At 40.0% G+C, this 27,236-nt stretch overlaps 1 protein-coding gene across 2 annotated transcripts in view; it reads left to right on the top strand.

Moving 5' to 3' along the window:
- Noc1 (Nucleolar complex protein 1) overlaps positions 1 to 27,236 on the top strand; it is a 197,057-nt gene that overhangs the window by 35,053 nt on the left and 134,768 nt on the right. For both annotated transcript variants that reach the window (XM_070083842.1, XM_070083835.1), the window contains 2 exons: positions 5,856 to 6,047; positions 21,006 to 21,202. In XM_070083842.1, coding sequence (XP_069939943.1) covers positions 5,856 to 6,047; positions 21,006 to 21,202 — 389 coding nt within the window. The remainder of the gene's footprint in view (positions 1 to 5,855; positions 6,048 to 21,005; positions 21,203 to 27,236) is intronic.

The raw sequence follows: 27,236 nt of genomic DNA, 5'->3' as shown, positions 1-27,236 counted from the left end.
TGTTGCATCCAGAGGCTAGTATACAACCACAAAGACCAGGTTTTGGTTCTTGATCTTTACTGCTAAAACTTCAACTACAATGGCACCCAGGTTTTCATCTTTAATCCGTTCCAGAAGGTCGGTCGAAATCCGAAATGAATGAAAACTGAAGTAATATTTCCCATAAGAAATAGTGTAAATCCAATTAATCCATTCCAGACACCCAAAAATATTAACAAAAAATACATTTTATAGAGAATAACTATAATTTTACATACAGAAGACAGTGGGAAATAAATGTAAAGCACTAATTTTAATGGATAAATGAACATTTGAATCACTATTACATACCTTTATTGAAGACACTTGTTGGCATATGGAAGAAGGCGAAGAGGGGAGAGAGAGGAGAGGTTATTGTTTGGAAGGGGAATCCCCCTCCATAAGGACTTCAGGTATCAAAGCCTTATCCAGGGTTACTTCCCTTCTTTGTCTTTTACTGGCACTAGGACCAGCTTGAGAGTCACTGCACCCCTGTCGCACAAAAAATCTGTCCAGAGAGACCTGTTTCTGGCGTCTCTTTAAGATTTTCCTAAAATGGAATAAGACGTTGTCATTGAACATGTTGCAGACATGGCTTGCAACAGTTTTGTTACAGTGATAATTCTCCGCAAAACTTTGCAACTCACTCCATTTTGCACGCATGTCCTTAATCGCTGAAAAAAGCACATTCTCCCCTCTCTTCCTTCTCCTCCTCTGAAGCAATTTTCTCAGCTGCAATCTGTTGCTGTTCCAGTTGAAGGTGTTGCATCTCTTCAGTGGTTAGCTCTTCCCTGTGGTCCTCCACCAACTCTTCCACATCCTGGCCACTCACATGCAGCCCCATGGACTTCCCCAAAGACACAATAGATTCCACAACAGGGGTTACCACAGAACAGAAGAGTTGGCCTATCCTTCATAGGCTTGTGTCCTGGCAGTGCCTTTTCCTCCTGCGTGATGTAGGTCCTCTTTGGCATTTTCTTCCAAAAGAGGCCTGTTTCATCACAACTGAACACTTGTTGGGGGAGGAATCCTTCAACCTCTACATTCTCCTTGAGTTTATTAATGATTTCTTCGGCTGCGTGTTTGTCTGAACTTGCAGCCTTGCCATGCCTTACCACACTGTGTATGCCACTTTGCTTCTTGAATCTGTTGAACCAGCCTTTGCTGGCCTTAAATCCACTAACAGCAGCACTTGTTCCAGGCATTTTCTTTATGAGATCTGCATGCAGCTGCCTTGCCTTTTCGCAAATTATCCCCTCCACAACACTATCTCCCGCTAACTGTTTTTCATTGATCCTCACCAGCAACAACTTCTCTACATCTTTGATTGTTTGTGCTCTCTGTTTCATTAGCATATTTACCCCTTTCGCAACATCAGCTTCTTTAATTTTTACTTTCTTCACCAGGATGGAACGATTGTTGATTTGGACCTCCCATACATCCTGGTGAGCTCGGCCACATGCATGCCACTTTAGTGTTTTGATACAAGTTCTTTCTTGAATTCTATCATGTTTTTCACCTTCTTTACGAAAGTGCTGGCACTCTAAACTTTCTTTGGCCCCATGGTGGCTTATTTCGCAGTCGCACTCAATAAACAGGCACCAAAAACAATGGAGGAACATGCAAAGTATTGTTCACTCAACAAGGGACAGAGACAGGCTGAGTCAGGCAGCGGCGGCCCGGGCGGGCAGATGCATCTGATACGGATGATTTCTGAGTCGATGTATGAAACCTGGAGTAAAAATTCTCTGAAAAAAGTGATCGAAATTCTCATTGTACGATATTTGGACTGGACGAAAATCAGAGTTTTACTGTACATCATTTGAGGCATTTAGTAGTTCCGAGCATGTAAGTGACTCTGTGATATATGGAAGGGTGCTGAAAAGTCTTGGTCCCTTTACACTTATTGTCTCTTGTGTACTCACTGCATCCTTTCTTTTCATTAGAGGTGTTTTACATTGCTTGTCAAGCCTCTTGTTCTCAGAGAGAGTTATTTCAGTGTGGAGATTGGAGATTAATCCCTCCAGAATTTCCCAGTTGCAGCTTTTTTTTGTACAGTATCTTTCTCACAAAGTACAGTTCAGGGGTCTTCAGGCATTCCCAGTAATTTAGGTCCTCCACTGAATAGATTTGGGCAGTAAATGTTGTTTGTACCTTCTCCATTTCTGCAACTTTCCCTGCCTTTCACCTGCTTCATGATCTCACTTATTGATGGCTTTTGCAAAGTGTGTGTATACTACTACTGCATTTTATTTTGTTTTTTAAGTGCACCCAAGACTATCATATTAGTCCAGCAATTCATAGAGGCAGGAACAACCTTCTCTAAAATTCTTTTCCCTAGGGTTCAACAATTGTTGTAATTCTATGTATTTAGCAGTCTTGCTTATTAAGATCCATTCAAAGATTTTGATAATGTTGGATGTCAGTGCTTCTGGTCTCTTATGTTTTTGCAGTTGTGGAGTGGGGCTATATCCATGGCTTTTATAGACTGTAGGATGACCCTTTTGTCCAGACTCTGTCTTCAGACTCCAGACTTTATTAACCCTTTGACTGTTTCAGTCGTATATATACATCTTACGAGCCACCGTTTTTGACATATATTTCTTTCTTTCAACACACCGGCTGTATCCCACCGAGGCAGGGTGGCCCAAAAGGAAAAATGAAAGTTTCTCCTTTTACATTTAGTAATACGTATATACAGGAGAAGGGGTTACTAGCCCTTTGCTCCTGGCATTTTAGTCGCCTCCTACAACATGAATGGCTTACGGAGGAAGAATTCTGCTCCACTTCCCCATGGAGGTAAGAGGAAATAAACAAGAACAAGAACTAGTAAGAAAATAGAAGAAAACCCAGAGGGGTGTGTACTGTATATATATGCTTGTACATGTATGTGTAGTGTGACCTAAGTGTAAGTAGAAGTAGCAAGACGTACCTGAAACCTTGCATGTTTATGAGACAGAAAAATGGAAACCAGCAATCCTACCATCATGTAAAACAATTACAGGCTTTCGTTTTACACTCACTTGGCAGGACGGTAGTACCTCCCTGGGCGGTTGCTGTCTACCAACCCACTACCTAGATTTTGATGTATATATATGTACTCATAAATTCTACTGGCTTCAGATCAAGCAGGAGAGAGCTGGTAAGCCCACATGTGAGAGAATGGGTCTGTGTGGTCAGTGTGCACCATATAAAAAAAATCCTGCAGCATGCAGTGCATAATGAGAGAAAAAACTCTGACTTTTTTTTTTTAATTAAAATGCTGAATTTGTGGTCTATTTTCATTTAGTATTTATCGTTATATTCTCGTTTTCTTGGTCTCATTTAATAATAATAATGTCTTTATTTACTACACGTACATGTACATGGTATACAGGCCTAGCTGACATCAGTGACATACTACTATATAGAAAGTCCCTTGTTATGCTCCGCATGTCGGGCAAATTAGGTCAGTGTCCCAGGATGTGACCCACACCAGTTGACTAACACCCAGATACCCATTTTACTGATGGGGAACATAGACAACAGGTGGAAAGAAACACGCCCAATGTTTCTACTTTGGCTGGGAATCGAACCCAGACCCTCGCTGTGTGAAGCGAGAGCGTTAGCCGCCAGGCCATTTGATAGAATGGAAAACATATTATAGAAATAGAGGTGATTTTGATTGGTTTTACTATGAAAAGAACCTTGAAATGGAGCTCAAATTATGGGAAATGTTTGATTTTTGCCGTATGTTCAAAAGTAAACAAATGATATAATTTTCCAATAAATGTCCAAGTAGCCATTCTAATATGCAGTCATGAATGGGTTGACATTATTTATGCAATTATTACAATATTACAGCAGTCTGCATAACAGTAAATCTTCTATTTTTTGTTTGAATAAAAATTCAAAATAGAAAGCAAGAGTAATATCAGAGGGGCCTGGAGACATGACTGATGAACAAAGAAAATGTTATTTTAGAGCCAGGAATGTCTACATTGTTCATTCTGGACCCTATTTTGAAATTGTCGTATTTTTTAATTTTCGTGAAATTGGCCAAATTGCAAATTTCTGACCACGTTATTGGGTAGTTGAAATCGGTAAATGGGCAGTTTCTTGTACTCAATCGATAGAAAAAATGGAGTTCTAAAGAAATAGCTGCAAGTTTGGTCAACTGGAACAATGGAATTAGCCAAAAATAGGGCTCAAAGTGGGCAAAATCGTCGATTTGTAAATATCGCTGAGGTCGCTAACTTCGTGAGAGCGTAATTCCGTCAGTTTTCCATCAAATTTCATTCTTTTGGTGTCATTACAATCTGGAAAAGATTCTTTATCATTTCATAAGAAAAAATAATTTTTTTCGGAAATTTTGTGTCACCAGGAGACACCTCAGGATTTGGGGTTGCGACAGTCAAGGGTTTAATACAATGTATAGACTTAAAATTAATTATTTAAACTATTTAATACTTAAAACTAGAGTAAGTTTTCCTGTAATGCTTTGCATCTCATAGTCTTTCTGATTATTGTATGTTTTGTATATGCAAGAATTTGAGATAAAATATCATGTGTGTTAGTGTTTTCCAAATATTGATGAATGGCATTGCATTAGTTTGGGCTTGGGGCAGAATGGATGGGCATATTATCAATGGCTTCTTTACAGTCAAGCAGGGTTAGGGTCATGTCAGAAATTATTGAGTTTTGGTATATGTTGAGAAAAATTATTTGAATTGTCAGTCATTAGTGTGACTAATAGCTCATTGAATATGGAATCATTGTTACCAAAATATTTCACTCAGTTTTTTGTTGTCATCATTATAAGTTCCTTATCTTTTAAGCAGGTGCCAAATATAAGATGTGACTTTTGCTGTGGATTTTGTGTATGAGAAAAAGAATTTTGAGTTTCTTTCAATTTCATTAATAGCTTTTATGCTTCCTCTGTTTTTTCCTGGACTCTGCATGAGTCCATCTCTCTAACCAATATTTCTGTTTTGCTCTTTGGAAAGTTGAAATGAATTTTATTTTCTTTCTTGCTCTTTATTTCAGTGTCACAGCTGTATAAAAATGAAAGTTTTTTCTAAACAATATTTAATGAAAAATTATGATAAAATTGTGTGTTACTATTGCCCATTTGTTGAATATGTTATCATTAACATTTATGGCTGGGCTGTCTGTATTATATTTTTGTTTCATAGCTAAATATCTAGCCTCTCCGAGGTGGCCGAAGTGTGAATGAGGTGAAAGTGTTGAATGATGATGAAAGTATTTTCTTTTTGGGTCACCCTGCCTCGGTAAGAGATGGCTGACTTGTTAAAAAAAAAAAAAAGCTAAATTTCTGTTGGTTATAACTTCAAATCATTTTGATTTTTTTTTTTTAATTCAAATCCTATTCTTCCAATTGTAATAAAAAATGTGAAAGTTCATTCACTATTTAGTGAGAAATTTTAGATGTGTCTTTGAATACTAAATATAAAAAAATTAGATTCAACTGGAAAATAATTATTGTAGTTTAACATGATTTTTAAAAAAATAGAAGAATGCAAAGCTTTCACCAATATTTTTTTTATGACTATAGTAACACAGTAAATAAAATTATGCATTGTAAACTCCTTATGTTTGTAAGACTTTGTTGTATTATTAATAATGCGAATGATAATACCAGTAATATTAGTTTGTTGTTATGTTCATATGAAAAAATCACTTAAAAAGTTGGTCTTTATTGTTGGGGGTTCCTTAAAACAGAGTTGTCATTTGAGAGGGTTCTACTGTAAAAATATAAAGGAATAAGAGAGTAGAATACATATACTGTATAATTGCTAAACACATTTTGAGATAATCATAGTAGTATTTTATTTCAGTTGAAGAGCAAGGATCTAAAATGCAGGAGGTGAAGTTCAGGAAGACAGTGTTGTCCCACGGCACCTCACGAGATAAAATAGCAGCGCTTGTCCTGAGGTGTATGGAGGCTCCAGTTCACTCATTAAGTCACCTCAATTCTCTTATTGCTATGGTGACACCAAAAGCCAATAGTGGATATGAAGAGGCATTGAGTAAGTATTATTTGTGTGTGCCTAGGTCTAAAATTATATTGTATTATTCCACTTTTATCAGTAATTTGTTTGAGAACTTTGGTTTGATTTTTCTTCACATATTCTGTACTCTTACCGTATTTTAATGGTTCTTATTATTATTTATGTTTAACCCTTAAACTGTCCAAACATAGACCTATGTTCGCCTGCGTAGTGCTCCAACCTTGATTTTCCCCATTTGAAAGCATGTAAAAAAACGTACATCTACGTTTGGAGCCCCCGCCACGTGGATGTAGATCTATGTTTGGACAGTTTAAGGGTTAAACTGTCCACACGTGGATATACATTCATGTGCGATGGGCTCCAAACGTAGATCAACATTTTATTTTTCATTCCTTCAAATTTGGTGAGATAGGCCTGAGTCGCCTAGGCATGAAAGAATGGGTCAGTGCACTCAGTGTGCGCACTACGAAAAGAATCGGGGACTACTTAGTACCTTGTGGGAGCAAATAGCATGGCAAACACCAGTGATTCACTGATGTCATGTCATATTAACACTCATATTTTAAGAGGAAAGTAAAAATAGGTTAGATAAATACATAAGTGGGTGTGAGTTGGACCTGACTAGCTTGTGCTCCTGGGTCAGATATCGTGCTCCTTCTTTCATTGGATGTGACCTGACTAGGTGGGTCATTGGTCTAAGCCAGGGGTGACATGGACCTGCCTTGCATGGGCCAGTAGGCCTGCTGCAGTGTTCCTTCTTATGTTCTTATGTATTTGGCTGGATAGCTGGCTGGCTTTGGCTGTCTCTGTCTGTATCTGTCTATATCTGTCTATATCTCTGTCTATCTGTCTATATCACTGTCTATATCTCTGTCTCTCACACGTACTGAAACACAGTTATTATGCATAATGTAAATTATCTAGGATAACCCAAAAATTCCAGGCCAAGTGCTATACAGTGTTTGTAGATTGTTTTTTTTTTTTTTAAACAAGTCGGCCGTCCCCCATCGAGGCAGGGTGACCCAAAAAAGAAAGAAAATCCCCAAAAAGAAAATACTTTCATCATCATTCAACACTTTCACCACACTCACACATTATCACTGTTTTTGCAGACGTGCTCTGAATACAACAGTTTAGAAAATATGAAAATAACCGGTTTCCCTGAATCCCTTCACTAAATATTACCCTGCTCACGCTCCAACAGATCGTCAGGTCTCAAGTACCATTCGTCTCCATTCACTCCTATCTAACACGCTCACGCACGCTTGCTGGAAGTCCAAGCCCCTCGCCCACAAAACCTCCTTTACCCCCTCTCTCCAACCCTTTCGAGGACGACCCCTACCCCGCCTTCCTTCCCCTATAGATTTATATGCTTTCCATGTCATTCTACTTTGATCCATTCTCTCTAAATGACCAAACCACCTCAACAACCCCTCTTCTGCCCTCTTGACTAATACTTCTATTAACTCCACACCTTTTCCTAATTTCCACACTCCGAATTTTCTGCATAATATTTACACCACACATTGCCCTTAAACAGGACATCTCCACTGCCTCCAACCGTCTCCTCGCTGTTGCATTTACCACCCAAGCTTCACACCCATATAAGAGTGTTGGTACTACTATACTTTCATACATTCCCTTCTTTGCCTCCATAGATAACGTTTTTTGACTCCACATATACCTCAATGCACCACTCACCTTTTTTTCCCTCATCAATTCTATGATTAACCTCATCCTTCATAAATCCATCCACCGACATGTCAACTCCCAAGTATCTGAAAACATTCACTTCTTCCATACTCCTCCTCCCCAATTTGATATCCAATTTTTCTTTATCTAAATCATTTGATACCCTCATCACCTTACTCTTTTCTATGTTCACTTTCAACTTTCTACCTTTACACACATTCCCAAACTCATCCACTAACCTTTGCAATTTTTCTTTAGAATCTCCCATAAGCACAGTATCATCAGCAAAAAGTAACTGTGTCAATTCCCATTTTGAATTTGATTCCCAAAATTTAATCCCACCCCTCTCCTGAACACCCTAGCATTTACTTCCTTTACAACTCCATCTATAAATATATTAAACAACCATGGTGACATTACACATCCCTGTCTAAGACCTACTTTTACTGGGAAGTATTCTCCCTCTCTTCTACACACCCTAACCTGAGCCTCACTATCCTCATAAAAACTCTTTACAGCATTTAATAACTTACCACCTATTCCATATACTTGCAACATCTGCCACATTGCTCCTCTATCCACTCTATCATATGCCTTTTCTAAATCCATAAATGCAATAAAAACTTCCCTACCTTTATCTAAATACTGTTCACATATATGCTTCAATGTAAACACTTGATCTACACATCCTCTACCCGCTCTGAAACCTCCTTGCTCATCTGCAATCCTACATTCTGTCTTACCTCTAATTCTTTCAATTATAACCCTACCATATACTTTTCCTGGTATACTCAGTAAACTTATTCCTCTATAATTTTTACAATCTCTCTTGTCCCCTTTCCCATTATATAAAGGGACTATACATGTTCTCTGCCAATCCCTAGGTACCTTCCCCTCTTTCATACATTTATTAAACAAAAGTACCAACCACTCCAACACTATATCCCCCTTTGCTTTTAACATTTCTGTCATGATCCCATCAGTTCCAGCTGCTTACCCCCTTTCATTCTACGTAATGCCTCACGTACCTCTCCCACACTTACATTCTGCTCTTCTTCACTCCTAAAAGATGGTATACCTCCCTGACCAGCGCATGAAATTACCGCCTCTCTTTCTTCCTTAACATTTAAAAGTTCCTCAAAATATTCTCGCCATCTACCTAATACCTCCATCTCCCCATCTACTAACTCCCCTGCTCTGTTTTTAACTGACAAATCCATACTTTCCTTAGGCTTTCTTAACTTGTTTAACTCCAAAATTTTTTCTTATTTTCATTAAAATTTCTTGACAGTGCCTCTCCCACTCTATCATCTGCTCTCCTTTTGCACGCTCTCACAACTCTCTTCACCTTTCTTTTACTCTCCATATACTCTGCACTTCTTATAACACTTCTGCTTTGTAAAACCCTCTCATAAGCTACCTTTTTCTCTTTTATCACACCCTTTACTTCATCATTCCACCAATCACTTTTCTTTCCTCCTGCCCCCACCCTTCTATAACCACAAACTTCTGCCCCACATTCTAATACTGCATTTTTAAAACTATTCCAACCCTCTTCAACCCCCCCACTACTCATCTTTGCACTAGCCAACCTTTCTGCCAATAGTCGCTTATATCTCACCCGAACTTCCTCCTCCCTTAGTTTATACACTTTCACCTCCCTCTTACTTGTTGTTGCCACCTTCCTCTTTTCCCATCTACCTCTTACTCTAACTGGAGCTACAACTAAATATTTTTTTTATTTTTTTTTTTTTATTATCACACTGGCCGATTCCCACCAAGGCAGGGTGGCCCAAAAAAGAAAAACTTTCACCATCATTCACTCCATCACTGTCTTGCCAGAAGGGTGCTTTACACTACAGTTTTTAAACTGCAACATTAACACCCCTCCTTCAGAGTGCAGGCACTGTACTTCCCATCTCCAGGACTCAAGTCCGGCCTGCCGGTTTCCCTGAATCCCTTCATAAATGTTACTTTGCTCACACTCCAACAGCACATCAAGTATTAAAAACCATTTGTCTCCATTCACTCCTATCAAACACGCTCATGCATGCCTCCTGGAAGTCCAAGCCCCTCGCACACAAAACCTCCTTTACCCCCTCCCTCCAACCTTTCCTAGGCTGACCCCTACCCCGCCTTCCTTCCACTACAGACTGATACACTCTTGAAGTCATTCTGTTTCGCTCCATTCTCTCTACATGTCCGAACCACCTCAACAACCCTTCCTCAGCCCTCTGGACAACAGTTTTGGTAATCCCACACCTCCTCCTAACTTCCAAACTACGAATTCTCTGCATTATATTCACACCACACATTGCCCTCAGACATGACATCTCCACTGCCTCCAGCCTTCTCCTCGCTGCAACATTCATCACCCACGCTTCACACCCATATAAGAGCGTTGGTAAAACTATACTCTCATACATTCCCCTCTTTGCCTCCAAGGACAAAGTTCTTTGTCTCCACAGACTCCTAAGTGCACCACTCACTCTTTTTCCCTCATCAATTCTATGATTCACCTCATCTTTCATAGACCCATCCGCTGACACGTCCACTCCCAAATATCTGAATACGTTCACCTCCTCCATACTCTCTCCCTCCAATCTGATATTCAATCTTTCATCACCTAATCTTTTTGTTATCCTCATAACCTTACTCTTTCCTGTATTCACCTTTAATTTTCTTCTTTTGCACACCCTACCAAATTCATCCACCAATCTCTGCAACTTCTCTTCAGAATCTCCCAAGAGCACAGTGTCATCAGCAAAGAGCAGCTGTGACAACTCCCACTTTGTGTGTGATTCTTTATCTTTTAACTCCACGCCTCTTGCCAAGACCCTCGCATTTACTTCTCTTACAACCCCATCTATAAATATATTAAACAACCACGGTGACATCACACATCCTTGTCTAAGGCCTACTTTTACTGGGAAAAAATTTCCCTCTTTCCTACATACTCTAACTTGAGCCTCACTATCCTCGTAAAATCTCTTCACTGCTTTCAGTAACCTACCTCCTACACCATACACTTGCAACATCTGCCACATTGCCCCCCTATCCACCCTGTCATACGCCTTTTCCAAATCCATAAATGCCACAAAGACCTCTTTAGCCTTATCTAAATACTGTTCACTTATATGTTTCACTGTAAACACCTGGTCCACACACCCCCTACCTTTCCTAAAGCCTCCTTGTTCATCTGCTATCCTATTCTCCATCTTACTCTTAATTCTTTCAATTATAACTCTACCATACACTTTACCAGGTACAATCAACAGACTTATCCCCCTATAATTTTTGCACTCTCTTTTATCCCCTTTGCCTTTATACAAAGGAACTATGCATGCTCTCTGCCAATCCCTAGGTACCTTACCCTCTTCCATACATTTATTAAATAATTGCACCAACCACTCCAAAACTATATCCCCACCTGCTTTTAACATTTCTATCTTTATCCCATCAATCCCGGCTGCCTTACCCCCTTTCATTTTACCTACTGCCTCACGAACTTCCCCCACACTCACAACTGGCTCTTCCTCACTCCTACAAGATGTTATTCCTCCTTGCCCTATACACGAAATCACAGCTTCCCTATCTTCATCAACTAAATAATGATCCGATATATCAGTTGCCCCTCTGTAAACATGTACATCCTGGAGCCTACCCATCAACCTTTTATCCACCAATACATAATCTAATAAACTACTTTCATTACGTGCTACATCATACCTTGTATATTTATTTATCCTCTTTTTCATATAATATGTATTACTTATTACCAAATCTCTTTCTGCACATAGCTCAATTAAAGGCTCCCCATTTACATTTACCCCTGGCACCCCAAATTTACCTACTACTCCCTCCATAACATTTTTACCCACTTTAGCATTGAAATCCCCAACCACCATTGCTCTCACACTTGATTCAAAACTCCCCACGCATTCACTCAACATTTCCCAAAATCTCTCTCTCTCCTCTACACTTCTCTCTTCTTCAGGTGCATACATGCTTATTATAACCCACTTTTCACACCCAATCTTTATTTTACTCCACATAATCCTTGAATTTATACATTTATAGTCCCTCTTTTCGTGCCATAGCTTATCCTTCAACATTATTGCTACTCCTTCTTTAGCTCTAACTCTATTTGAAACCCCTGACCTAATCCCATTTATTCCTCTCCATTGAAACTCTCCCACCCCCTTCAGCTTTGTTTCACTTAAAGCCAGGACATCCAGATTCTTCTCATGACATCCACAATCATGTCTTTCTTATCATTTGCACAACATCCACACACATTCAGACTTCCCACTTTGACAATTTTCTTCTTATTCTTTTTTTTTTTTTTTGTAGATATAAGACTTAAACAAACATGACGAAAATAATAGCAGTGTCACTTGCTCAGCAATCAGGGAGTGGCCTATACACCACAAACCAACAGGTTTACTAGCCGCACCCTGAGACCAAGACAAGCAGATGGAAAGACAGACACACACAAGCAGACAGAAAGACAGATAAACAGAACTAGACAGACAGATAAGCAGAGCTAGGCAGACAGATAGATGTACAGATAGACAGATAGATGTACAGGTAGGCAGACAGATAGACAGGCAGACAGACTGGCAGACATATACAAAGACATGTTTGTGTGCAAGAGTAAAAATATATGAAGGCAAGGTTCCCCCCTTTAGCAGTGCACATTCATCAAATGTCACTTGTTATCTGATGTTGTCATAACACCAGGCACACTCAGAAGACAGAAAGACAGATAAGCTGAACTGGACAGAATTCATTCTGACGAGGACATTCGAGCACTCCAGGAAGATTTGAATAGACTGATGCAGTGGTCGGAGAAGTGGCAGATGCAGTTTAATATAGACAAATGCAAAGTTCTAAATGTTGGACAGGACAATAATCATGCCACATATAAACTAAATAATGTAGATCTTAATATTACGGATTGCGAAAAAGATTTAGGAGTTCTGGTTAGCAGTAATCTGAAACCAAGACAACAGTGCATAAGTGTTCGCAATAAAGCTAATAGAATCCTTGGCTTCATATCAAGAAGCATAAATAATAGGAGTCCTCAGGTTGTTCTTCAACTCTATACATCCTTGGTTAGGCCTCATTTAGATTATGTTGCACAGTTTTGGTCACCTTATTACAGAATGGATATAAATTCTCTGGAAAATGTACAAAGGAGGATGACAAAGTTGATCCCATGTATCAGAAACCTTCCCTATGAGGATAGACTAAGGGCCCTGAATCTGCACTCTCTAGAAAGACGTAGAATTAGGGGGGATATGATTGAGGTGTATAAATGGAAGACAGGAATAAATAAAGGGGATGTAAATAGTGTGCTGAAAATATCTAGCCTAGACAGGACTCGCAGCAATGGTTTTAAGTTGGAAAAATTCAGATTCAGGAAGGATATAGGAAAGTACTGGTTTGGTAATAGAGTTGTGGATGAGTGGAACAAACTCCCAAGTACCGTTATAGAGGCCAGAACGTTGTGTAGCTTTAAAAATAGGTTGGATAAATACATGAGTGGATGTGGGTGGGTGTGAGTTAGACCTGATAGCTTGTGCTACCAGGTCGGTTGCCGTGTTCCTCCCTTAAGTCAATGTGACCTGACCTGACTAGGTTGGGTGCATTGGCTTAAGCCGGTTGGAGACTTGGACCTGCCTCGCATGGGCCAGTAGGCCTTCTGCAGTGTTCCTTCGTTCTTATGTTCTTATGTTCTTATAAGCAGAGCTAGGCAGACAGATAGACAGACAGACATACGAAGACATGTTTGTGTGCAAGAGTAAAAATGTATAAGGGCAATGTTCCCTCCAGCAGGGTACAGTCTGATCCTTGTCAAAACACCATGCTTCAAGGAGTTTCATACTCCAGCATGTCTAAAACATTGCTGGGACCTATAAATACTTTGTATATATTTCTAGACAATAGTAAATGACCAGGGCAGGTGAAAATGTTCACCTGTCAGTGTGATTGTTACAATTTGAGTACTATTTCAGTACATAATATTGGTGTCAGAACAAAGATTGGCTATGAAATCACAAGAACTATTATAAATTGTAATTATCAGAACACAGGAATTATATAAATTAAAATAAAAACGAGGAAAAAAGGTAAATCGGCAACACTTCTGCAAGCGACAGGACTGGATGTTGCTGTCAGGTGAGCATCCAGAGACAACTTCGTGGTCTTATATCTCGGTAAGTACTGGTCCTAAAATTTTTTTTTTGTCTTATACCACAGAAAATTGCCCTCTTTAATTTAAAAACAAAAAAGAATTTTTTTATTTTTCAAAATACAGTGGACCCCCGCATAACGATTACCTCCGAATGCGACCAATTATGTAAGTGTATTTATGTAAGTGCGTTTGTACGTGTATGTTTGGGGGTCTGAAATGGACTAATCTACTTCACAATATTTCTTATCAGAACAAATTCGGTCAGTACTGGCACCTGAACGTACTTCTGGAGTGAAAAAATATCGTTAACCGGGGGTCCACTGTATTCGGAGCGTCACGCAGGTGAACATAGATGTACGTTTGGACAGTTAAAGGGTTAAAGTACAAATAAATGTAAATATGTTGGAAAACACAGAGAAGGATGCAAAAATTAATCCAATGTATATGGAATCTTTCATGTGAAAATAGATTGATAGCCTTGAATTTTCACTCTCTTGAAAGATGTAGACCGAAGGGGAGCCATGATCAAAGTATAGCCTCTCCTCACTTAGTGACGTACTCGCTTGCTGACCGCTCGGTTTTATAGCTAACTCTCCAACCAGTATTCAAACCTAAATAATGAATATTAGAGCTGATTTTCTCTATTCTGTTTATTACAGTATACAGTACATTACTATATAAACATTTAAAAATATACGAGAAATATTATAAATGGTGCTAAGGTGACATTATAAAAATATCTAAAGGTGGTTGACACACACCCACTACCAGTATAGTGTGCTCCTTGCTTAACAACCAATTCACTTACCGACCTACTCTTAGGAATGGAACCCCATCGTTAAGTGAGGAGAGGCTGTATACAAATAGAACACTTGCATAGGGTGTATATGTTTATAGAGGGGCAACAGATATATTGGATCATTATTTAGTTGTAGCTACAGTTAGAGTAAGAGGTAGATGGCACAAAAGGAAGAGGTCAACAGAAAGTAAGAGAGAGGTGAAAGTTTATAAACTAAGGGAGGAGAAAGTTAAGTTGAGATATAAGCAACTATTGGCAGAAAGGTGGGCTAGTGTAAATAAGGGTGGTGGGGGAGTTGAAGAGGGATGGGATAGTTTTAAAAATTCAGTATTAGAATGTGGGGCAGAAGTTTTTGGCTATAGGAGGGTGGGTGCAGGAGGAAAGAGGAGTGATTGTTGGAATGATGAAGTAAAGGGTGTGGTAAAAGAGAAGAAGGTAGCTTGTGAGAGGTTTTTACAAAGCAGAAGTAATATAAGAAATGTAGAGTATATGGAGAGTAAAAGAAAGGCAAAGAGAGCGGTTATAGAGTGCAAAAGGAGAGCAAATGATAGAGTGGGAGAGGCATTGTCAAATTTTGCTGAGAATAAGAAAAATTTTTAGAGTGAGATAAGTTAAGAAAGCCTAGGGAATGAATGGATTTGTCAGTTAAAACCAGAGTAGGGGAATTAGTAGATGGGGAGCTGGAGGTATTGGGTAGATGATGGGAATATTTTGAGGAACTTTTAAATGTCAATGAAGAAAGGGAGGTGGTAATTTCATGCACTGGCCAGAAGGGTATAGCATCTTTTAGGAGTGAAGAAGAGCAGAATGTGAGTGTGGGGGAGATGTGGGAGGCATTACATAAAATAAAAGAGGGTAAAACAGGAGGAACTGACAGGATCATGACAGAAATGTTAAAAGCAGGGGGGGGGATATAGTGTTAAAGTAGTTGGCATTTTTTTTTTAATAAATGTATGAAAGAGGGGAAGGTACCTAGGGATTGGTGGAGAGCATGTATAGTCCCTTTATATAAAGGGAAGGGGGACAAAAGAGATTGTAATAATTATAGGCGAATAAGTTTACTGAGTATACCAGGTAAAGTGTACGGGAGGGTTATTATTGATAGAATTAGAGGTAAAACAGAGAGCAGGATTGCAGATGAGTAAGAGGGCTTTAGAATGGGTAGGGGATGTGCAGATCAGGTGTTTACATTGCAGCATATATGTGAACAGTATTTAGATGAAGGTAGGGAAGTTTTCATTGCATTTATGGATTTAGAAAAGGCATATGATAGAGTGGATAGGGGAGCAATGTGGCAGATGTTGCAAGTGTATGGAATAAGTAATAAATTACTAAATGCTGCAAAGAGTTATGTGAATAGTGAGGCTCAGGTTAGTGTGTGTAGGAGAGAGGGAGATTACTGCCTGGTAAAATGTAGGTCTTAGACAGGGATGTGTATTGTCACCATGGTTGTTTAATATATTTATAGATGGGGTTGGAAAAGAAGTAAATACTAGGGTGATGGGGAGAGGAGTGGGATTAAATTATGGGGAATCAAATACAAAATGGGATGTTAGGTAAGACACATATGCAACAGTTAGGTATCTTTATTTTGAAACGTTTCGCCTACACAGCAGGCTTCTTCAGTCGAGTACAGAAAAGTTGATAGAAGCTTCTATCAACTTTTCTGTACTCGACTGAAGAAGCCTGCTGTGTAGGCGAAACGTTTCGAAATAAAGATACCTAACTGTTGCATATGTGTCTTACCTAACAACCTGTCGGTATTTTATACCATTTTAATGTACAAAATGGGAGTTGACACAGTTACTTTTTGCTGATGATACTGTGCTTTTGGGAGATTCTAAAGAAAAGTTACAAAGGAGAGTGGACAAGTTCGGGAGGGTGTGTAAAAATAGAAAATTGAAACTGAATATAGATATGAGTAAGGTAATAAGGGTTTCAAACGATTTAGATAAAGAAAAATTGGATATCACATTGGAGAGAGGAACGGTGGACGATGTGAATGTTTTCAGATATTTGGGAATTGAGTTGTCAATGGATGGGTTTATGAAGAATGAGGTTATCCATAGAATTGATGAAGGAAAAAAGGTGAGTGGTGCATTGAGGTATATGTGGAGGCAAAAATGTTATCCATGGAGGCAAAGAAGGGAATGTACGAAAGTACAGTGGACCCCCGCATAGCGACCTTAATCCGTGCAAGAGGGCTGGCTGTTATGCGAAATGTTCGGTATGCGAATGAATTTTCCCCATAAGAAATAATGGAAATCAAATTAATCCGTGCAAGACACCCAAAAGTATGAAAAAAAATTTTTTACCACATGAAATATACATTTTCCTACACACAAAGAGAAGGATACATGCACAATAGTAGAGTAGTACATGCACAATATATACAGTGGACCCCCGGTTAACGAACTTTTTTCATTCCAGTAGTATGTTCAGGTGCCAGTACTGACCGAATTTTTTCCCATAAGGAATATTGTGAAGTAGATTAGTCCATTTCAGACCCCCAAACATACACGTACAAATGCACTTACATAAATACACTTACATAATTGGTCGCATTTGGAGGTGATCGTTAAGCGGGGGTCCACTGTATTGTGCATGTACTACTCTACTAAATGAAGAATAAATGACACCTTTATTGAAGATGCAGCAATGACTGATGAGACACTGTGTCCTGGGAGTGCCTTTTCCTCCTGAGTACTGTAGGTCCTGTTTGGTATTTTCTTCCAGAACAGGCCTTATCACACTGTGTATGTCACTACGATTCTTAAATCTCTCAAACCAACCTTTGCTGGCTCTAAATTCACCAATATGAGCACTAGTTCCAGGCATTTTCCCTGTTCACCTGGGTGTTAGTCGACTGGTGTGGGTTGCATCCTGGGAGACAAGATTAAGGACCCCAATGGAAATAAGTTAGACAGTCTTCGATGACGCACTGACTTTTTTGAGTTATCCTGGGTGGAAAATCCTCTGGGGTTAATTGTTTCTTGGTATTCTCAATAAGCCACACCAACAACGGTGCTACAGCAGCAGCAGCAGCTGACGGTGGTACAGCAGCAACAGACGATGCTACAGCAGCAGCAGACGATGCTACAGCAGCAACTGACGATGTTACAGCAGCAGCAGACGATGCTACAGCAGCAGCAGCAGCTGATGGTGGTACAGCAGCAACAGACGATGCTACAGCAGCAACAGACGATGCTACAGCAGCAGCAGACGATGCTACAGCAGCAACTGATGATGTTACAGCAGCAGCAGACGATGCTACAGCAGCAGCAGCAGCTGACGGTGGTACAGCAGCAACAGACGATGCTACAGTAGCAACAGACGATGCTACAGCAGCAGCAGACGATGCTACAGCAGCAACTGATGATGTTACAGCAGCAGCAGACGATGCTACAGCAGCAGCAGCAGCTGACGGTGGTACAGCAGCAACAGACGATGCTACAGCAGCAACAGACGATGCTACAGCAGCAGCAGACGATGCTACAGCAGCAGCAGACGATGCTACAGCAGCAGCAGACGATGCTACAGCAGCAGCAGATGGTACTACAGCAGCAGGAGCAGCTGTCGGTGGTACAGCAGCAGCAGCTGACAGTGCAGCAGCAGCTGACAGTGCAGCAGCAGCTGACAGTGCAGCAGCAGCTGACAGTGCAGCAGCAGCTGACGGTGGTACAGCAGCAGCAGCAGCTGTACCACCAATAGTAGCGATGGTTGATTGGGGTTTATTATACAACCTGGCCAGCTCGGAGACACGCACTCCACTTTCATACTTATCAATGATCTTTTTCTTCATCTCCATAGTAATTCTCACCCTTATTGCTGTAGGGTTGGCACTAGAAGCTTTCTTGGGGCCCATGGTCACTTATTTTCCAGAAAAAAATCACCAAAAACACTGTAATAATACGAAATGTTCCGATTGTATGCTTGGATGTTACCGCGGAGGCTGGCTGGTAAACAATGCCACCGGCGGAACATGTGAGCGTGGCTCAGGCCGCACATTGGACGCGTCTCGGACGAAGGGCGCTGAGCGGGTTTTTGGGCGGTATGCGAGGCAAAATTTTAGTGATCAAAGCGTCCGGTATGCGGATTGTCCGTTATGCAAGGCGTCCGGTATGCGGGGGTCCACTGTATAGTGGTACCAACACTCTTATATGGGTGTGAAGCTTGAGTTGTAAATGCTGCAGCGAAGAGGCGGCTGGAGGCAATGAAGATGCCCTGTCTATGGGCAATGTGTGGTGTAAATATTATGCAGAGAATTTGTAATATGAAAAATAGGAGGAGGTGTGGAGTTACTAAAAGTATTAGTCAGAGGGCTGAAGAGGGGTTGTTGAGGTGGTTTGGTTATATAGAGAGAATGGAATAACTAGAATGACTTGGAGAACATAAAAATCTGTAGGGGAAGGAAGATGGGGTAGGGGTCATCCTCGAAAAGGTTGGAGGGAGGGGGTAAAGGAGGTTTTGTGGGTGAGGGGCTTGGATTTCCAGCAAGCATGCATGAGTTTGTTAGATAGGAGTGAATGGAGGCGAATGGTTTTTGGGACCTGACGAGCTGTTGGAGTATGAGCAGGGTAATATTTTGGGAAGGGAGTCAGGGAAACCTGTTATCTGGACTTTAGTCCTGGAAATGGGAAGTGCAATGCCTGCACTTTAAAGGAGGGGTTTGGGATATTGGCAGTTTGGAGTGACTGTCTAAACTGTTGTTTCTAGGTGCCTCTGCAAAGACAGTGATTATGTATGAGTGATGGTGAAAGCGTTGACTGATAGTGAAAGTTTTTTCTTTTTGGGTTTTTCTTTCTTTTGGGTCACCCTGCCTTGATGGGAGATGGCCAATGTGTTAAAAAAAAAAAATGAGGTTATATAGGATACCCAACTAAGAAAGGACTCGAATGTGGGAACGCACTGGTTCAGCATTAGAGTGATCAACGAATGGAACAGTCTTCCAAGTAGGGTCACAAGCTAAAATATTAGGTAGTTTTAAAAAATATCTTAGACAAATACATGAGTGTATGCCCTGTATATCCATCTTTATAAAGTCTGTGAAAGATGGGTCTATGAAAGAGAAGATAAATCATAGATTTGATGAGGGGGAAAAAAGGTGAGTGGTGTGCTGAGGAGTCTGTGTAGACAAAGAATGTTATACATGAAAGCAAAGCAGGGAATTTATGAGAGTGTAGTTGTACCAGTGCTCTTATATGGTAGGTAAAAGAACACAAGTGCAACTAATGTGACATTTTATTGTGGCAACGTTTCACTTCAGGGCTTGACAAAGCTCCTGGAGAGTGAAACATTGCCACAATAAAATGTCACATTAGATACACCTGTGTCCTTTTACCTAACATATTGTCGGTAATTCTACCAACATTAATACATTCTTATATGGGTGTGAAGCATGGGTGGTGAATGTTGCAACAAGGAGAAGTTGGAGGCAGTGGACAAATTGTGTCTGAGGGCAATGTGTGGTGTGAATATTATGCAGAGAATCTGTAGCTCAGAGATTAGAAGGAGGTGCAGGGTTTCTAAAAGTATTATCCGGAGGGCTGAAGAGGGGTTGTTAAAAGGTTGTAAGGCATTTAAAAAGGGTGGAACAAAATAGTGACTTGGAGGGCATCTAAATCTGTAGTGGAAGGAAGGCGGGGTAGGGATCATCCTAGGAAAGGTTGAATGGAAGGGGTAAAGGAGGTTTTGTGTGTGAGGGGGGCTTATGCTTTCAGTAAGCATATGTGAGTATGTTAGACAGGAGTGAGTTGAGGCAAATGGTTTTTATGACTTGACATGCTGTTGGAGTGTGAGCAGTGTAATAGTTATGAAGGGATTCAGGGAAACTAGTTATCCAGATTTGAGACCTGGAGGTGGTAAGTATAGTACCTGCCTCAGAAGGACTGGTGGAGATATGTCAGTTTTTGAACTGTAGTGTAGGCGTGCCTCTGGCAAGACAGTGATGGGGGGAATGGTGATGAAAGTGTTTTTTCTTTTTCTTCTTTTGGTGGGAAATGGCTGATGTATTAATAAAAAAAAAAATTACTTCAATGGTGAGATGCTTTTTTGTAATACATTTGAAGACCAAAAATTTGGAAATAGAAACTGGAGTTTGGTTTTGTCTGTTCGAGACATTATCAAGCACCTAATCAGTAGAAACTTGGTGAAACTCAGAGCTGCTGTTGGTCCAGGACATGCAAAAATTTATGGGTGTGTTGAGATTTGTTAGTCACATTATTTAATTTATTTAAAATACATTTGCTTCAGCCCTCTTTAGAAAGAATAATTTTTTTTTTTCCAGGTTCACTTACTGAGCTCTTTCAGTCAACCTTATTGCCAAATAAAAGAACTGCTAAGAAGTTTGAAGACCACAACTTTTCTTCTTTATGTCCTTTTATTGTAACAAATCGTGAACTTGCAGAAAAACAACTGGCACTCTGGTACTTTGAAGATCAGCTTGCATTTGCCTATCAGAAACTTGTGAAGCAGCTCACACAGGTTAGTTTTTCGGATATGAAATGTTGTGTAGAAAATAGAATTTGTCATTGATATTACTTTAATTGTTATTTAGAGAGCTAGATTTCTTTTCAATGCAACGGCTGTATCCCACCGAGGCAAGGTGACCAAAAAAGAAAAACAAAAGTTTTTCTTTTTAAATTTAGTACAGTGGAAGTTCAAATTTTGAACATATCACTTATCGAACTCTTTGAAAATCGAATGCTTTTTTTGAACTAACTTTGTCCCTATTATTGAACTTGCCCCTATTTTTGAACCGCCGGGTACTGAACCTGTCCAGTAGCCCACTCTGTCTGCGTCCCCGCGCAGGTGCCGTGAGCCAGTCTGGTTTTGTTGATGCTTGAGTTAACACTAACCTGTGCTCTCATTCAAACATTGTGCGATAATTTCATTGTGTTTAGTGCTTGTGGGACTGTGAAATAAGCTACCATGGGCCCAAAGAAACTTGCTAGTGGTACCCCTGTGGTAAAGAAAGTGAGAAACACCATAGAAGTGAAGAAGGAAATAATACAGAAGTATGAGAGTGGTGTGAGACTTGTTGAGCTTGCCAGGATGTATGGGAAAATCAAGTCGACCATTGGTTCTATCCTGGCAAAGAAAGAACAAATCAAGGAAGCTGATGCTGCAAAAGGTGTTAATCTGCTAACCATAAAAAGACCACAGACAATCAATCAGGTTGAGAAGTGGTTGCTGGTGTGGATCAAGGATAAAGAGATGGCAGGTGATAGTGTTTCAGAGACCATTATTTGCAAAAAGGCAAGGAAGTTACATGCCGATCTGGTACAGAAAACTCCTGCAACCAGTGCTGGTAGTGAATTTAAGGCCAGCAGAGGCTGGTTTGACAGATTTAAGAAGCGTAGTGTCATACACAATGTTGTAAGTCATGGTGAGGCAGCCAGTTCAGACAAACGGGCAGCTGAAAAGTTTGTACAGGAGTTTAAGGTTTACATAGACACTGAAAAATTAAAACCCCAACAAGTGTTCAGTTGTGACAAAACAGGCCTGTTTTGGAAGAAAATGCCAAAGAGGACCTACATTACTGAGGAGGAAAAGGCACTCCCAGGACACAAGCCTATGAAAGACAGGCTAACTCTTTTATTCTGTGCTAATGCTAGTGGTGATTTTAAAGTGAAGCCTTTACTTGTATATCATTCAGAAAATTCCAGAGTGTTTAAGAAAAACAATGTCATAAAGAACAAGTTATGTGTCTTGTGGAAAGCAAATAATAAGGCATGGGTCACAAGGCAAATTTTCAAAGAGTGGGCCCATGAAGTGTTTGGCCCCAGTGTGAGAAAATACCTCATAGACAATAATTTGCCACTCAAGTGCCTCCTGTTAATGGACAATGCTCCTGCTCATCCTCCAAACTTGTTAGACCTCTTTCTAGGGACTTCAGTTTTATAAAAGTGAAGTTCTTGCCTCCTAACATCACTCCTCTCCTCCAGCCCATGGACCAGCAGGTCATTTCTAACTTCAAAAAACTCTACACAAAAGCAGTGTTCGAAAAGTGCTGTGAAGTGACCATAGACACTAAGTTGACCCTAAGAGAGTTCTGGAGGAATCACTTCAATATCTACAGCTCCATAAGCCTTATAGGTAAGGCTTGGGAAGGAGTGACTTTCAGGACTTTGAACTCTGCTTGGAGACACTTGTGGCTAGATTGTGTCCAAAAGAGGGATTTTGAAGGGTTTGAGGCTGACCCTGAACCTGTCCCTGACCCAGCTGACCCTCTGCCTGTTGTGAACTCTGTTGTGGCAATGGGGAACACCCTGGGGCTGGAGGTGAGTGGTAAGGATGTGGAAGAGTTGGTGGAGGGCCACAGGGAAGAGCTAACCACTGAAGAGCTGGAAGAGCTTTATCTGGAACAGTATCAGACCACAACTGAGGACCTTGCTTCAGAGGAGGAGGAAGAGGGAGTGGATGAGGTGCCTTCTTCAAAGATTAAGGAGATTTGTGCCAAGTGGAATGATGTCCAAATGTTTGTGCAGAAGTTCCACCCTGAGCAAACTGAAACAAGCCATCTTTGCAACAAGTTCAGTGACAAAACCATGTCCCATTTTAGGGAAATCTTAAAGAGGCACCAGAAACAGAGGACTGTGGACAGTTATTTTGTGAGACAGGGGACCAGTGACTCTCAAGCTGGTCCTAGTGGCATTAACCTGTAAATGGTCCAAGCAGATCCATGTTCACATGTGTAGTGCTACAAAAGTAGATCTACGTTTTTTTTTGCATATTTTCAAATGTAACAAAAAAAAAGTAGATCAAAGTTTTTTTACACATTTTCAAATGTAAAAAAACAAAAAGAAGATCTACTTTTTTTACATATTTTCAAATGTTGAAAAAACGTATATATACGTTTGGACCATTTACGGGTTAAAAGAGAGAGAAGGGAAGTAACCCCAGAGAGAGCTTTGATACCTGAAGTCCTCATGGAGGGGGATTCTCCTTCCAAACACTAACCCCAACTCCCTCTCTCCTCCTCCCTATCTTCCAGATGCTATCACCAATCTTCAATAAAGGTAAGTAGAAATGTTATTTATATTTTTTTTTTTTTTTTAACAAACCGGCCATATCTCACCAAGGCAGGGTGGCCCAAAAAGAAAAATGAAAGTTTCTCTTTTAAAATTTAGTAATTTATACGGGAGAAGGGGTTACTAGCCCCTTGCTTCGGTATTTTAGTTGCCTCTTACAACACGCATGGCTTACAGAGGAAAAATTCTGTTCCACTTCCCCATGGAGATAAGAGGAAATAAACAAGAACAAGAACTAGAAAGAAAATAGAAGAAAACCCAGAGGGGTGTGTGTATATATATATACTTGTACATGTATGTGTAGTGTGACCTAAGTGTAAGTAGAAGTAGCAAGACGTATCTGTAATCTTGCATGTTTATGAGACAGACAAAAGGACACCAACAATCCTACCATCATGTAAAACAATTACAGGCTTTCATTTTACACTCACTTGGCAGGACAGTAGTACCTCCCTGGGCAGTTGCTGTCTACCAACCTACTACCTATAATTTATATGTTCATTTACATTTACTAATACATAATTAAGCACTATATTTGTTATGTGTAGGTAGTAGGTTGGTAGACAGCAACCACCCAGGGAGGTACTACCGTTCTGCCAAGTGAGTGTAAAACAAAAGCCTGTAATTGTTTTACATGATGGTAGGATTGCTGGTGTCTTTTGTCTGTCTCATAAATATGCTACTTCTTGCTACTTCTACTTACACTTAGGTCACACTAAACATACATGTACACGTTTATTTATACACACTCATCTGAGTTTTCTTTGATTTTATCTTAGCTCTTGTTCTAATTACTTTTCCTTTTATATCCATGGGGAAGTGGAATAAGAATCTTTCCTCCGTAAGCCATGCGTGTTGTAAAAGTCAACTAAAATGCCAGGAACAAGAGATGATTGTGGATGTTATGAATGAGAAGAAGCTGGATATCCTGGCTTTAAGTGAAACAAAACTGAAGGGGGTGGGTAAGCTTCAGTGGAGAGGAATAAATGGGATTAGGTCAGGGGTTTCTAATAGAGTTAGAGCTAAAGAAGGAGTAGCAATAATGTTGAAGGATAAGCTACAGCAGGAAAAGAGGGACTATAAATGTATTAATTCAAGGATTATGTGGAGTAAAATAAAGATTGGATGTGAGAAGTGGGTTATAGTAAGCGTTTATGCACCTGGGAAAGAGAAAAGTATAGAGGAGAGAGAGAGATTTTTGGAAATGTTGAGTAATTGCGTGGGGAGTTTTGAACCAAGTGTGAGAGTACTTGTGGGTGGGGATTTTAATGCTAAAGTGGGAAAAAATGTTGTGGATGGAGTAGTAGGTAAATTTGGGGTGCCAGGGGTAAATGAAAATGGGGAGCCTTTAATTGAGCTATGTGTAGAAAGAGATTTGGTAATAAGTAATACATATTTTATGAAAAAGAGGATAAATAAATATGCAAGGTATGATGTAGCACGTAATGAAAATAGTTTGTTAGATTATGTATTGGTGGATAAAAGGTTGATGGGTAGGCTCCAGGATGTACACGTTTATAGAGGGGCAACTGATATATAGGATCATTATCTAGTTGTAGCTACAGTTAGAGTTAGAGATAGATAGGATAAGAGGAAAATGGCAACAACAAGTAAGAGGGAGGTGAAAGTGTATAAACTAAGGGAGGAGGAAGTTCAGGTGAAATATAAGCAACTATTTTCAGAAAGGTGGGCTGGTGCAGGTATGAGTAGTGGGGGGTTGAAGAGGGTTGGAATAGTTTTAAAAATGCAGTATTAGAATGTGGGGCAGAAGTTTGTGGTTATAGGAGGGTGGGTGTAGGAGGAGAGAGGAGTGATTGGTGGAATGATGAAGTAAAGGGTGTGATAAAAGAGAAAAAGTTAGCGTATGAGAGGTATTTACAAAGCTGAAGTGTTATAAGAAGAGTAGAGTATATGGAGAGTAAAAGAAAGGTGAAGAGAGTGGTGAGAGAGTGCAAAAGGAGAGCGGATGATAGAGTGGGAGAGGTACTGTCAAGGAATTTTAATGAAAATAAGAAAAAATTTTGAAGTGACTTAAACAAGTTAAGAAAGCCTAGGGAACAAATGGATTTATCAGTTAAAAACAGAGAATGGGAGTTAGTAGATGGGGAGATGGAGGTTTTTTGTAGATGGTGAGAATATTTTGAGGAACTTTTAAATGTCAACGAAGAAAGGGAGGTGGTAATTTCATGCACTGGCCAGGGAGGTATTTCATCTTTTAGGAGTGAAGAAGAGCAGCACGTGAGTGTGGTGGAGGTGCATGAGGCATTACGTAGAATGAAAGGGGGTAAAGCAGCTGGAACTGGGATCATGACAGAAATGTTAAAAGCAGGGGAGGACATAGTGTTGGAGTGGTTGGTATTTTTGTTTAATAAATGTATGAAAGAGGGGAAGGTACCTAGGGATTGGCGGAGAGCATGTATAGTCCCTTTATATAAAGGGAAGGGGGACAAAAGAGATTGTAAAAATTATAGAGGAATAAGTTTCCTGAGTATACCAGGAAAAGTGTACAGTAGGGTTATTATTGAAAGAATAAAAGGTAAGACAGAATGTAGAATTGCAGATGAGCAAGGAGGTTTCAGAGTGGGTAGGGGATGTGTAGATCAAGTGTTTACATTGAAGCATATATTCTTTCTTTCAACACACCGGCCATATCCCACCAAGGCGGGGTGGCCCAAAAGGAAAAACGAAAGTTTCTCCTTTTACATTTAGTAATATATACAGGAGAAGGGGTTACTAGCCCCTTGCTCCCGGCATTTTAGTCGCCTCTTACGACACGCATGGCTTACGGAGGAAGAATTCTGTTCCACTTCCCCTTGGAGATGAAGCATATATGTGAACAGTATTTAGATAAAGGTCGGGAAGTTTTTATTGCATTTATAGATTTAGAAAAGGCATTGGATAGAGTGGATAGGGGAGCAATGTGGCATATGTTGCAAGTGTATAGAATAGGTGGTAAGTTACTAAATGCTGTAAAGAGTTTTTATGAAAATAGTGAGGCTCAGGTTAAAGTAGGTCTTAGACAGGGATGTGTAATGTCACCATGGTTGTTTAATATATTTATAGATGGGGTTGTTAAAGAAGTAAATGCTAGGGTGTTCGAGAGAGGGGTGGGATTAAATTATGGGGAATTAAATACAAAATGGGAAGTGACACAGTTACTTTTTGCTGATGATACTGTGCTTATGGGAGATTCTAAAGAAAAATTGCAAAGGTTAGTGGACGAATTTGGGAATGTGTGTAAAGGTAGAAAGTTGAAAGTGAGCATAGAAAAGAGTAAGGTGATGAGAGTATCAAATGATTTAGATAAAGAAAAATTGGATATCAAATTGGGGAGGAGGAGTATGGAAGAAGTGAATGTTTTCAGATATTTGGGAGTTGACGTGTCAGCAGATGGATTTATGAAGGATGAGGTTAATCATAGAATTGATGAAGGAAAAAAGGTGAGTGGTGCATTGAGGTATATGTGGAGGCAAAAAATGTTATCT

This window comes from Cherax quadricarinatus, chromosome 1 (genome assembly GCF_038502225.1).
Source record: "Cherax quadricarinatus isolate ZL_2023a chromosome 1, ASM3850222v1, whole genome shotgun sequence".
NCBI lineage: Eukaryota > Metazoa > Arthropoda > Malacostraca > Decapoda > Parastacidae > Cherax > Cherax quadricarinatus.
This window is presented reverse-complemented; position numbering and strand designations above follow the sequence as displayed.